This window comes from Nymphaea colorata, chromosome 11 (assembly GCF_008831285.2).
Source record: "Nymphaea colorata isolate Beijing-Zhang1983 chromosome 11, ASM883128v2, whole genome shotgun sequence".
Taxonomy (NCBI): Eukaryota; Viridiplantae; Streptophyta; class Magnoliopsida; order Nymphaeales; family Nymphaeaceae; genus Nymphaea; species Nymphaea colorata.
Window position 1 is genome coordinate 331,751 of NC_045148.1, and position 13,339 is coordinate 345,089.

At 38.1% G+C, this 13,339-nt stretch overlaps 1 protein-coding gene across 1 annotated transcript; it reads left to right on the top strand.

Moving 5' to 3' along the window:
* The first annotated feature begins 850 nt into the window (after positions 1-850).
* On the top strand, positions 851-5,719 carry LOC116264467 (uncharacterized). Its single transcript, XM_031644714.2, has 6 exons — positions 851-1,309; positions 2,011-2,202; positions 2,295-2,372; positions 3,106-3,171; positions 4,251-4,316; positions 4,506-5,719. The coding sequence occupies exons 1-6, from the start codon at positions 929-931 to the stop codon at positions 5,358-5,360; spliced, it is 1,638 nt and encodes a 545-aa protein (XP_031500574.1). The 5' UTR covers positions 851-928; the 3' UTR covers positions 5,361-5,719.
* Positions 5,720-13,339: the final 7,620 nt, after the last annotated feature.

Below are 13,339 nucleotides of genomic sequence, written 5' to 3' on the forward strand. Positions count from 1 at the left end.
ATTACTTCCATTTTACATCATTTTTCTTCTTCGTCTTCCATGGTTTTCTACTTATTCTCTTCATCCTTTTTCCGTTGGAACTGAGAACTTTTGCTAACTGAAGGACCCTTCCAACCATTCTTTTTTTCCTTTTCCCAATTCGTGAAAGGAGACGAACTCAGATAACTGATCCTCCATCTGATATCCACTTACATTTAAATTCGGATCTCAGATTTCGTAGTCGGGTTTAGACTTGGATGTTGTGTTCACAACTGAACGGATCCGACCCGTGACATTCTTAACCCGACCCAATTATTTTTACCAACTAGTGGGGGACACATGAGGAGCAACCGTTCAAACTTATTATCCAAAAGGCAGATAATCCTACTCGAAGAGTGAAAAGACCAAAATGTCCTCCGAGAAAGCTGCCTGCCTCATCGTCAAGTAGCAGCCAAACGTTGAGTCCAAGGAGACTCGATTCGCCAAGGGTTGACTTGGTCCGGAGCAGAACTCCGTTACCGTTAGCTTCACAGTCCGACGACCAAGCCAAGATCCCCGAGCCCAGTCAACGTAAGTAAAGCAACTCGGCGACTCGTCAATTCGCGGAGGACAAATTCGTAACTTCTCTCGTCTTCCCTAAGACCCACGTGTCAGACTTAAATATCGTGACCATAATGCGGGCCCCACAGTTCGGCGCGAATTCCACGTCATCTGTATGACGTGGCATGGAGCCACGTGTCCGCCTCCCTCTGAGAGAACGGGATGACGCGGAGTCCGGCTATTGGTCCAGCGCGGAGAAAAGCTGTGACTTTGTAATTACACGTGGCGAAAGACGAGGACGTGAGTCAGAGGCCTGTTTTCCTCTCCCCAATTCTCTCTTCCTCCTCGCGAGATGATTAGCTGAAACACAGAGGAAGGGAGCGAGAGCGAGAGGGTTGTTTCCTCTTCCATGGCCTCAGATGGCGAGGGAATCGGGGTTGCTGCGTCGTCGGACGACGGCGCCGCCTTCCACGAGGCCCGGTCGGGAGCCGATCGGACGCCGGCTTCGCCTTCCGCTGGGGAGCCTGCGGCGATGACATCTGAGGACGGCGAGTCTGCTTGGGGATGCGACCCGATGGTGAAGATCGAGCTCGATGCTGCGCTCGTGCTTACAGAGTTTGCGCAGCTGGCGTTGATGGCCCGCAGGGTACCCGATTCCCGGCGGCGTGAGGGTGAGGGGAAATGGGGCGGTCGAGGGAGACGGTCAAGGAAACAGCGGCCGAGGAGCACGGAAGCTCGGAGTTGCTCGTTTGAGGACTCCGAGAGGCGCGCATCGTCAGGGGATGCGCAGGTCCTGCTCTTCCCTGTCTTACTCTTCTAGGTTTCTTTTTCCATTTTGTCATTATGGTTGTTTCCTTTTCCAGTGCATTGTCATCTCTGTTAACTTGGCGGTCAATTTGATCGCGTACAGCCTTGTGTTCGATAAAAGCGTTTCTTTAATTTGTTCTCGTCTTTGTCACTCACTCACTCTCTCTCTCGCTCTCGCTGTGCCTTTCTGGTTTTATTTTAGAAATGTATTTGTTTTCGCAGAGGGGATCGATGTTTTGATTAGTTGATACGGTGTTGGATGAATTTCAGTGCAGTTCCTAGTAATGATTTTACTAAAAGCGAACGCTTTTATGAAGATTAGGGATCTTGAAAATGGGATGATGTAACTGAAAAAACAGGGTGGCAGAGCTTTTCTTGGTTTGATGGATAAGAGATTCCAGTGTACTTTATGTGCATGGTGGACCTAATATATGACAGAAAATGACGCGCAGGAGATTTTTGCACTGATTCCTTCTCAGGAGATATCATTTGTTGAGCAGTTATGAGTGATACATCTTCAATCTGAGATTTTGTGTGTCGGATCGAACTTAGCTTTCACCGCCTAGTTAGTATGTGCCGACGACGCACTTACGTGAGTGAGATTTGTAGCATCGGTTTGATAAAAGGCCTTTAGATCTTACTGCGTTGCTGATGTTAGCTTTGTACTTCTTGTCTTTGGTTCAGGATCGTTTATCAAACAAGCAAGATCTTCAGCGTCAAAAGCCTTGGAAGCCTATAGTAAAGAAAAACATAAAGATTGAACAGTATGTCAAGGTTGAAGAGCATGTTGAATTCGCAAATCATCAAAACCTTTGTAAGAAGGTCACAGGACAGAAACCAGCATCCAGAGGCAAGCCAAAGCAATATTTAAATGAGGTCCATAAACATAAATGTCAATTTCATACCTTCTTCTATGTTTTCTCTAGATCATGTAGAGAAAATCTTTCCAACGAAAAAAATTTGTCTAGGCTGAGAAGGAGGAAAGGAGGCTGCGGAGGATTCAAGCAAATAGGGAATCAGCAAGGCAGACTATCCGGCGTAGGCAGGTAACTGCTTTTGTTAAGATTGACGTGTTCTTCATTGGACCTAGTCTGCACTTCACTAAACGTAGTGCAGAACTCCAATATCTGCTTGTGATTTTTTCCTGTTTTTTCATTGAATCAAGGAAAACAATGGAATTTTATGAATGCAAATAAGGTCTGCTTGAAATTATTGAAAAAGTCTGCTTCTTGTTGTTCTTAAAATGTTGTGAATCCTGTCACTCTGTTTCCTCGAATGCTCCTTTCTGCTTGTGGGTTTTTCCTATGTGATGGTTGCGAATGACCCAGTTCTGCTTGGCACATGCTTGTGTGAAAAGGAAGCCCCATTTTTTTTATGTTGATTCAGGGATGCCTAGGTGCTTACGTTCAGTGCTTTTGGTTGGAGGCACACTTCATGTTTCAATTCCAACTCCATCTTGTGCGACATTACTGATTTTGTTTGTATGTTTTATATATTTGATGCTGGTTTCTTGATTTTAAATGAATCATTTCTCTTTAAAGCCCAAATGGGGAAATTTTCCACTGAAGTATCTGGATGTGGTAGAATTTGCAGGCATTTGAAGTCCAAGGTCTTGTAGAACCTGTGTAAATTCAAAATTGCAACCTCTCTATCTGCCTTGTCATTCATAGACTGGAACAAAAAGACCTGATGCTTTTCTGAAGAGAATTCACTATTTATCATTTCTCCACTTATTTGCATTTTTGTGCATAACCATGATGCTTGTTTAGTTACTGCTAGGCTTTCTGCGAGGAATTAATGAAGAAGGCTGCTGACCTGTCGTTGGAAAATAAGAGCATAAAGCAAGTAAGAAGCAATACCTCTAATTAGTTTCAAGGCTTAAGGTTACAGGCATTTGCATGTTTGATATGCTTCCAAGAAGTTCAATTCATTGTTTTATTCATAATTGTATATTTGTCATGTTTAACAAAAACAATGAGAATGTAAAACAAAATAAGGAAAACTTCTGTGGCTTAGTTGCAGCAGTTGAAATATGATAGGCATTTTCTTTGTTGAAATTTGACAGAGTCAAAAACATTGCCAATATAAATTTAGGATGTTGCTTTGATGTAGAATACAAAATGACATACAAGTCCTCTAAAAAAATAACTATCATTTATAAAATTGTAGAATCTTCATATAAGACCCTAAAATTATAGTATTTTTACTGTGTTTACCATGTTTTTAGTGAATTTGTGAAAATAGTTTATGACAGCAAATTGAAGTTTTTTTTTTTTTTTTTTTTTTTTTTTTTGCTTTAGGCTACTTCAAGTTTAAAATTACCCTGATGTACTTGCTTGCCAAGAATATACTATCCTGATTTTTGTTGCTAAATTTTGTAGGGTATAACTCTGGTTAAGTTTCTAGTTTGCACGCATATCTGTGGTTTGAAGATGGGTTGCTTTTTTATGTAGGCGATTTACATGGATCTTCCATAGTCTGTGGATTTTTCATAACCTGAGAATTAATCAGTACATTCATTATGAAGTATAGATGCTGCCATGTTTAAGAATGCCACATCTTTCCCTTTTTCGAACGGCAGTGTCCAGTTCATTTGAGCCCGAAACTGTACTTAGTCTTCAGTGTGATCTATTCGATGCTAGACGTATTGACTACACTTGCTGGCTGAGTACTTCTATGAAGACAATAAATATGGATGAGAAGAAGACAATAATGCTGATCTATTTCCCAATGAAATGGGAAGGCTGCTGACAGTCTTGTTAACCAGCAGCAGGAAGTTTGTGCATGTATTAGCTTTCGCCAGCAACTGGTTTGGGAGCATAGACCAAGAAAGACTATGTCGAGAACTTTTAGAAATTTTTAGCAAAATGTTTCATCCGAAAATTCAAATAATTTTTCCCTTCTGATTTGTGCTATTGGAACAGGAAATTGAATCTGTGATGCAGGAGTATCTTTCGTTACTTGATACTAACAAGCATCTGAGAGAGCAGGTAACTGCAAAACTTGCTTCATATAAACCAGCATTGTTCTCATGGTGCTTGAGTGTTCAGCTTGAAATATATTTTGCAGCATCCGCCTTTTCTAATCAAGTTCATGATTTAATCTTTGTGAAGTGTACTTAACGCCATTACTCAACTCTCCATCTTTTCTCTTCTCTTTCCAAATACTATCACCGGGAGATGGCGGAGATAGATATAAATATTAGTCCATCACAGGATATTAACGAAACTCCACTGGAAGATGCCACCTGCAAGGCAGGACATGTAATGTCTTCAGCCATTCAGTTCCCTCTTGTGGTTCACAGTGGAACAACATTTTCACAGTTTGCATGGCCTGTCTTCGTGCGGCCTTTAGATCCTGCAACGCCACTGGTTGTTTGTAATGAGCTAAACCCATTGACAGCACACACTTCCAGTCTGCCAAATGAAAGATGGACTTTTGGAGGATATAGCAGATTGAGGGCCCAACTGTTGGTCCTTCCTTGTCCATCGACGAATTCTGTTAATAACAAATTTTCTCAACCGTTACCTTCCACTTCCCTTAGCTCAAACAGCAGTAACGGTTGGCCAGACAGTTGCCCACATGAGACAGATTTAACATTGAAGCTGGCAGGAGATGTGGGACCAGAAGCTCTTCATGGTGAACCATCAGTTTGCAGTTCAACAGTGGATACTACTAAGATAGAAAACAAAGGTGAACTTACTGAGACTTCCAGTGGCACAACGATCGATGGAAGAAGTGGGATATCTAGGTTTTGCGTTAAAGATCTGACCCTCATGCAGATCCTTGGAACGGACCAGCCCTCTACTCTCATCCATGAGCGTTTTCTTTTGGCAGATTCAGATTCAAGAACTCATGTTTCTTCTATGACCCCATGCTTACTATCTCGTCCATCAGTAAGAGTTTCAGATAAGGATTTTCATCACAATAAGCGATTCTCAGATGCTGCTGCTGCAACAGAAGCTAGGAAAAGAAGGAAGCAGCTGACAAAACTTAAGCACCTCCATGGAAAGCAGCTAAAGCTTCACTTTTGAGTCTAAATGCAATGTTTGGCAGGATGACCCACTTAATCTTCTTACTGATTCTGACTGCGAGGTTTACTCTATAAGGTCTGGTGCTACACGCATATCCTCAAGCAGCGGACCTCATAAACCATTTATGTCATACGAAATCGGCAGCATAAGGAAAGCGTATTTTACTAGTAGTGTTGGAAGTGCTTCAAAATTTTCTCCCAAGACTAGGAGTTTAGCTTTTTTCCTTTTTTGGAATATCAAAGTAATGTAATTAAAGTGTGGTGGTTTTGATATTGATGTTATAAGAACAAGAACCAGATGCATGACGGAGGCACTTGTGGTGCCGTTGTTTGACATTAGCAGGCCTTTTTGTGTGAAAACATTTGGAGTGCTTTGAAAATGGAGATTTCCCAGATATTTCTGCCTTTAAGATTTGTCTATCTATTTCAAGGAGAGAATGTTAACATGTAATACCGGTCAAGGCTGTTTTGTCCCTTCGCTTGAATGGCCTTCCATCAGCACTTTCCTTATTAAAGTTTCTCGACAGCTAGGCATTTTATGTCTTCGCAGGGAAGAGGAAGCAATTGATCACTGTTTCATTGGCTGGTCATATAAATTGACCACTCTAATGCATGAGAAATACGTACTTGAATATCCTTATAATTTGTCTGATACGTTATTCGTTATCTTGTTTTGCACAGATCCAATGACATCATATATAAAAAGCAACAGGATCCTGGTTTACAGAACATGACACCATGAATAAGTATTCTCCCTTTGCATTAAAATTTTCAAAGAACAACAAATTCTGAAGGAGAGACAAGGTCCTTATAATTAGATGCAGCGGAGCTTTCAATGTCATAAATGATGCACCTAACTCTGTGAAGCACTGATCGAGTGTAAGTTTCCAACTACCCAAGATAAGATATCGATGACTACATCTCTAGATAATAATGATTTGCAACACCACTTACGATCTAGTCTTGAATTAGTTCGTTTCAACGTGTAAATAGAATTTTTGACCATGGTCCTAACATTTTTAACTAGTGTTACTGTTAGTATCTGCCAAAAAAATTAAGGCATATTTATGAAACACATATTAAAGTGTTATGTGTAACTGTCCTAATTTTTTGGATGGATTCATGGAACAGTAAATCAATAACATATTGTTACTGCTGTTGTCAGATGGAGGGATTGTTTGGTAACAGTAACATGTTTTGTTACTGTCTTATGAACCAGACTAAAAAAAATGAGACTGATTCATAGAATACAGTTTCAAGTGTAACAGTATTATGAACCTGCCTTAAAAAAATGGGACATAAAACACAGTTACAAGTGTTCCATGAGTTTGCTTCATTTTTTTGGAGCAGATTCTTCTTACTGTTGCTGCCAAATGGTCCATTAAAGACTAATAATGGCAAACGTAAAGTGTATCAGAGAAAAACTATATTCTTGGCAGTTTATACTTGAGTACTGAGATTACGTACGTCCAATTATTTAGGTGACTCTTGGCTTAAACTGGTAAGGCTTACCCAACTCACGTTTCCTGTAAATGTGTAATATTTAGACTTCGAAATCTAACCACGTACTTGATTTTTATGAAGTATATTCTCTCCACATAAAGCCATGCGTCTCAGGGTTGGCAGGAACCCCATTTCAGCTGCGTGACAGACGGCAAACTTCCGGATATTCAGCTCCAGTGCTGGATCGAGCCTCCTCAGTGACATTAGTATAATGGTTTCAGTGGTGCTAGAAGCTGCAGTTGGTGGCACTACAGATTCTTTCATCATGCCTTCGGGTAGCCATGGGAGAGTTACACATGGGACGGCATACATAGTGTGAGCTCCTACAATTCTTCAACATAGTTGACCCACAGTATGTGAATGATTCCTCTCACCTTCCGTGCACCACCAAGAAGCTACAGTCTCTGCTTCAATGTTCTGTGTAGAACTTCAGTTCTTTATGGAAGTTGCAGGCTCATAGGTTAATAGCATACATAATGAACAACATCATGGCAAAACAAGTGAAATTAAGAAATTAGATCCCATTGTTATTGTGCGAAGTATCTGGACGACAAAAAATGAGACGGTGCACTACCAGGTGTCATGAATCTGTCATAATTTTTGTTTTTAGCAGATTCGTGAATCAGAAACAATGTGTTTTTGTTGTCAAACAACCTCTAAAAATCAGAGTATCGTCTTATTTTCACAGATTATATGCCTAAAACATAACTATCCGTTCCAGGAACAAAGTATTTTGTCAAGCAACCTGACGCGACCTTGCCAGGCGAGCCACTTATAGCTGAAAGCCATGAAAACCCTCTTCACTTGCCAAAAATTAATTTGAATACATATAAGATTGGCTCTTGTTATCTACATACAACTACCTTTCCTCACTTAAATTTCTAAGTCTACGTTTAAATACTATATACTCTTAAATACTGTAGACTCCACCATAAAGGCCAGGTACAATGTATATGATTATGGCCATTTATATATAGCTTGATTTGATAGCCGACCAGGCTGACTCCTTTATAATTGTACCAAGTTGGGTATGTCTTTTATTGGGCACAACTATATACATTGTAACTGGCTTCCCTCTTATGATATATATACATATATATACATATACATATACATAACTGGTTTGGCCCAACAAACACATGTTCTACCAACACTCTGCATGGCAGGCCGGGCCTTGGGACAATATCTAAATAGATTTTACAACATTGATGGAGCATGCTTCCCTATTTAGTGACATTGTATAAAAAACACTTAATTTTTAGTTATATATGTAACAAAAAAAAATAATTTGAAACAGCTAAAAGGAAAATATTCAAGCGTACGCGTGAAGGATATTGCTTTAAAATCTGACCATATTTCTTTTCACAGAATATTCTTTATTCGGCGCGTTTTCCCTCTAAAACAATTCTATATTCCACAGAAAGTGACATAGAATCGCAACTTTTTTTTTACTTTAAACGAATTAAAGCATGAAAAATATTAAAAATTAAATGCTACATGTGCCCCGCATTCTCCACATGACAAAGCAGGCTTTCATTTCGCGTCAAATAATGGCTAATTTTACTTATTTTTCTTGTTAATTTCCTGTAATTTTAGGGCCTCGGAATTATAAAAATAATAATAATAATTAACTTTTTTAAGTTCAAGTAGGCCAAGACTTCATTGCCTGGTTCGTAACGCTTGCCAACACTTAACGTTCCTAACCCTAACTTAATTATAAAGTTCAACAACAAAATTAATATGTATAAGAAGTCAAAATATTTCGATATTTTATAAGCTCCTTTTTTGACATAACTAGTAGGTTGGGTCCGCCTAATCCTAGCTCCCGTAGTTCAAGGGGAAAGGAGAAAAACAAATTGAAGAGTCAACAAATTTCACAATAATAAATTCTAGGGTTTACGACATGCATGCCCCAATCCTAGGGTTGTGAGCTCCCAAATGAACCGGATCACAGGTCTGACCCGTTTAAAAACATTTTTACTTCTGCAATAGAAAGAAGTGAAATTGAACAACAAAAGCCGAACCTACCTTTCCCTTCTGTATGAAAAACGAATAAATGAACATGAAAGCTGGTGGACCCCGGTCGGGAAATGTAGATCCGATACGATGCCATCCGGTACGGCCCGGTTCGAATTTAGTATTGCATTTGAACTTATTGAAAGATTTATGGCATGTGTAGGTGACACATTTAAATGTCCCTTTGTAAGGCGTGTTTGGCCCACACTTTCAAACACCATTTTTGTTTTGGAGGAGGAAAGACACCTCGAAGATGTCGAAGCCGCTTCTCTTTTGTTTTTGCTTTCAAGAGTTCAGGGCTGCTTGGAGACCCAGGCGAGAAGGAGACATCCATCAATGCACATTCACTATTTGCAGTAGTAGAGAGGAATAATGGCCACAAGAATCACATTGATGACGGCATGCCAATCAGACCAACCAAGCTACACCGATCGAATCGAAATAAAATGATGTTTTTACCTTCAAAATATCATTTAGAACTTGTTGGAGCTCGAAACTAGATCTATGAAATAATAATTCCCACTCAACCTTGTTTTACTTTGTTGGAAAGGGAAATAATAATTCCCACCTTTTCCTTCTTTTGGCTGGGGCAGTTCGAATTCGAAAGAATTTCAAACCAATAAATCTCAAAGGCTTGCTTTGGTATTAATTTTATGTGAGTGATGTTTTCAACTGTCAACAAGAAGGTCGAAGCTCTCATCCAACTTTTTATACCTCGAGTGCCGCCCCAAGACACAAAAGCTACTCGAAACATCGCAAAAACAAGTAATTCTCGGGATTTACTCTCTCAACTACTAACTGGTGGAACATAGTCAAAATCACAAGCTGGGTCAATGAATTCCAGCTGCCTACGGTCTTCTAACACGAGAAGCCATAATTATATTTGATCACTAGTTTCAGTCCAACTCTTCTTTTGAAGCCCTTTATATATATATATATATATATATATATATATATATAAATAAAAGGTGTATATCGAGCTTATAAAAGGGATAGGCCGGAATTAAAAAAATCAGGCGGCATAAACGAGGCCAGACTTGTGTATATCAACAATTAATAAATTCTTGGTCCAATGACTTTGTTGCCTAGGATTGCATGTGTTGTTTGTGGTCATTATTTGAATCTCGAAACCTGATTCAAGTAGTAGCAGGATTCACGGGATGGCGTCTTTTCTATTCTTCAAGTGCCGGAAATGAACACAAATCCACATATGTTAGGAACGACTCTCACACTCTCTTAACCTAACAAAAGAATAAAAATCAGGAAAAAAATAAAAATAAAAAAGAATACACAAAGATTTACATGGTGGATCAAGATAATGTTCTCCTATGTTTATGGCCGCCACACAGAACTGTTTTCATTATCACAAAAGAAATGTAGAGTATAAGCCAAAATAGCCTCCTTATAAACATGAGTTTAGAACAAAAAAATCCGAAAAATAAAAAATGACACAAATGCCCTTACATTGTATTTTGTCCACAAGAGCATTATGGTAGTTTTATAAGAGTAAAATTTTCAGGTTTCAATTTTGTCCGTATAAAAAAAAAATCTTCCATTTAACCAATAAATGTATTTTGGACATTTTTAACCCATAACATATGATCCTTGATGCAAATTTTCTAAAGACTAAACTCAACCATTAAATGGAATGTGATTGGCGGCGGATTTTCAAGAAAAGTAAGTTAGTAATCGTTTTCCTTAGAATATAATATGGGGAAAACTGCTGACATCCCAGAACAGAAGAAAGAAAGGTCCCTGAAATTACAAACTTCAAAACCAAAATTCATAAGAAAATATTGTAATCGAGGAAGAAGACTTAATGATGTGGTTTTGGTATTTGTTTCTAGTTGGAAATCATTCGTCTGAAAATTAAAAAACTTTTATATGTTTGCAGCGGGGTTGAGTTCTTCAACTTGACATCCGCCTTTCACACACACACACACACACACCAACCTAGAGAGTCTTACACATTCTCAAAGTCAAATTTCTGGCCAATGTTTGTTCCTCAATCTAAGTTAACCAATCTTTTAACTCTCTCTCTCTCTCTCTCACATATTATATATATATATATATATATGTAGAAATTGGTAAAAACAAAACACTTAGGTTAGAGATAAAAACCAAACCATTGGATTTTTGTTCAAAAACTATTTTAAATACAATATAAATATCTTAATATATTTATAAAGATTATTTTGTTATAAAACATGCTTCGATTCAAGTTGTTCTTTTTTAAATACTAAAAAAAGAGAATAAAAAGCCATTTTCAAATGAAAAATGATGGGTGCAAGAAAAGTTGCTAAAAATTTTAATTTACTAAAAAGTAAAGAGTACATGAGGTAAGTTAGTAGGACATGACTTTGCATTTACACTTCAAAACTCGGATGGTCTACAGGCAGAAATGAACAAGTCTTTTTTAAATAAAAAAAAAGAGGAATAAAAAGCCTTTTTTTAAATGAAAAATGACGGGTGCAAGAAAAGTTTTTAAAAAATTTAATTTACTAAAAAGTAAAAAGTTATTACATGAGGTAAGTTAGTAGGACATCACTTTGTTTGGTTTCACAGAAAACGACCTCTCATTCTAATGTTTGATTCCTTCAGTCAAAAGAAAAAAAGGAAGGCACTGTTCTGTGGGCTTGCACATCATAAACTCTTCTGGTTGGGAGCAAAAGGAAGACGACAGGAATATTAAATCTTTCATTTCAAAATCAATTCAAAACGTTTTAAATTGACGGAAAATTTGATATGAACGGACGATGCATAGTCGTCGTCGGCATCATCAATAAATTACCAGTACTCTCTTCTGCTTGATTGAACAGTGACCAAAGTTTCGAAACCTCCACACACTGATTTGAACAGATACCTAACATGGTGTTAATGCGACGATGTTGGGGGTGGTCATTCCGATCCTTTTACATGTCTCGAGGTGGGTGGGGAGCCATTAATGGAGGTCCAGTCACGCTCCTCCCTTCACTTGTCGAGGACTTCTAATAAAGACGCCCTCACGAACGTGGCGACGTCTATCCAAGTCATTAATGAGCTAATTCTATGCCAGATATGGAAGTGCTCGAGGCTCGATCTATTATTGAAGATAGATAGATATATAGATAGAAGCAGGAAGATCATTTTGCCTCATGTTGCTCAGATTGGCGTTGCATAATCATTCCTTCGCATAATATATATGCACCACCCTTCGTGCATAAGCTCTGGGCTCAAGGATGGTACATGAAGCCATAAAGTTTCAATTTTTTGGGGTTTAAGGCTGTTTCGGGACCTGGACGAGAAACCTTGCATCCATCTTGGACATGCACATTAAAAAAAAAAAATCCATGTGGGGACAAGAATCGGTGGAAAATCAATTCAATTCTCCGATACTTACAGATGAGTTCATTATTTTATTACTTTTAAATAGTTCAAAGGTTTTCTTTTAAAAACTACTTTTTATATTTGATGTATTTTTTTAAAAAAAAATCGATGTAATAAAATTGTTTTGTAACTCGATTAAGCTAGATAAATTGCTGAATTGGTAAGTTCACTAAATTGAAGGGATGTTTGGCAACAATAACATTTGGATATTGTACCATCAGATTCATAAGATAATTCATAAGATAATAACAATGTATTACTGTTGTCAAACGACTCCTACTACGTATTTGATATTTTATAAAACACGCACTCAAAAACCATAGGCATGCTCATATCAGGCTACAACAACCAAGAGATGTATCACTTAATTAAGTAGCGCTTAGATTAATGGAAATCTACAAAGAACCATTAGTACTTTGAAACAGCATGCAGATGGTGGGGTTCTTTCACTCCGGTTTTTTTTTCAGAGTAAAAACCATTTAGAGCCCATTTGATGCAGAAAGCTCTGGTTGTATGTAAATTCCAAGCCTCACTACAAGTATTCTTGAATCCAACTAGCCGTGGAATTAGGTGCGGGTTGTGCAGGCAGTTGCCACATACTTTTGTCATTTACATATTAGTTCCACCACATAATTTGGTTTACATATATAGATGGCCATCATATCTAAAATTTCTTATTCTAATACCCCTGATCAGCTACAAATTTCGAACTTCACCACCACATTCAACATAGAGTCCATTTATGTGACATGAATCTTCAACAGACATTCCTTCATGTTTGCATTAGCTCTCCAGGAATAATAATTAATCAAATTAATCATCGTCTTAGAGCCTATTTGATGAATAATAACATTATGCTATTAGTCCATGTATCTAACTTAAATATTGGAGCAAATTCATATAACATTTTTTCAGGTAGATATATCGATCGATGACATAATGTTATTGCTGCCAAACAGTCAGAGAGCACTTTATCTTGAAAACCAAAAAATCTTAACCACCAACGCCAATCATGACAATAACATGACGAATGTCAAAGAAAAGAATGGTAGAGTTGAGACTTGATTTTGATTTCTATACTCTTCACATTTGTAT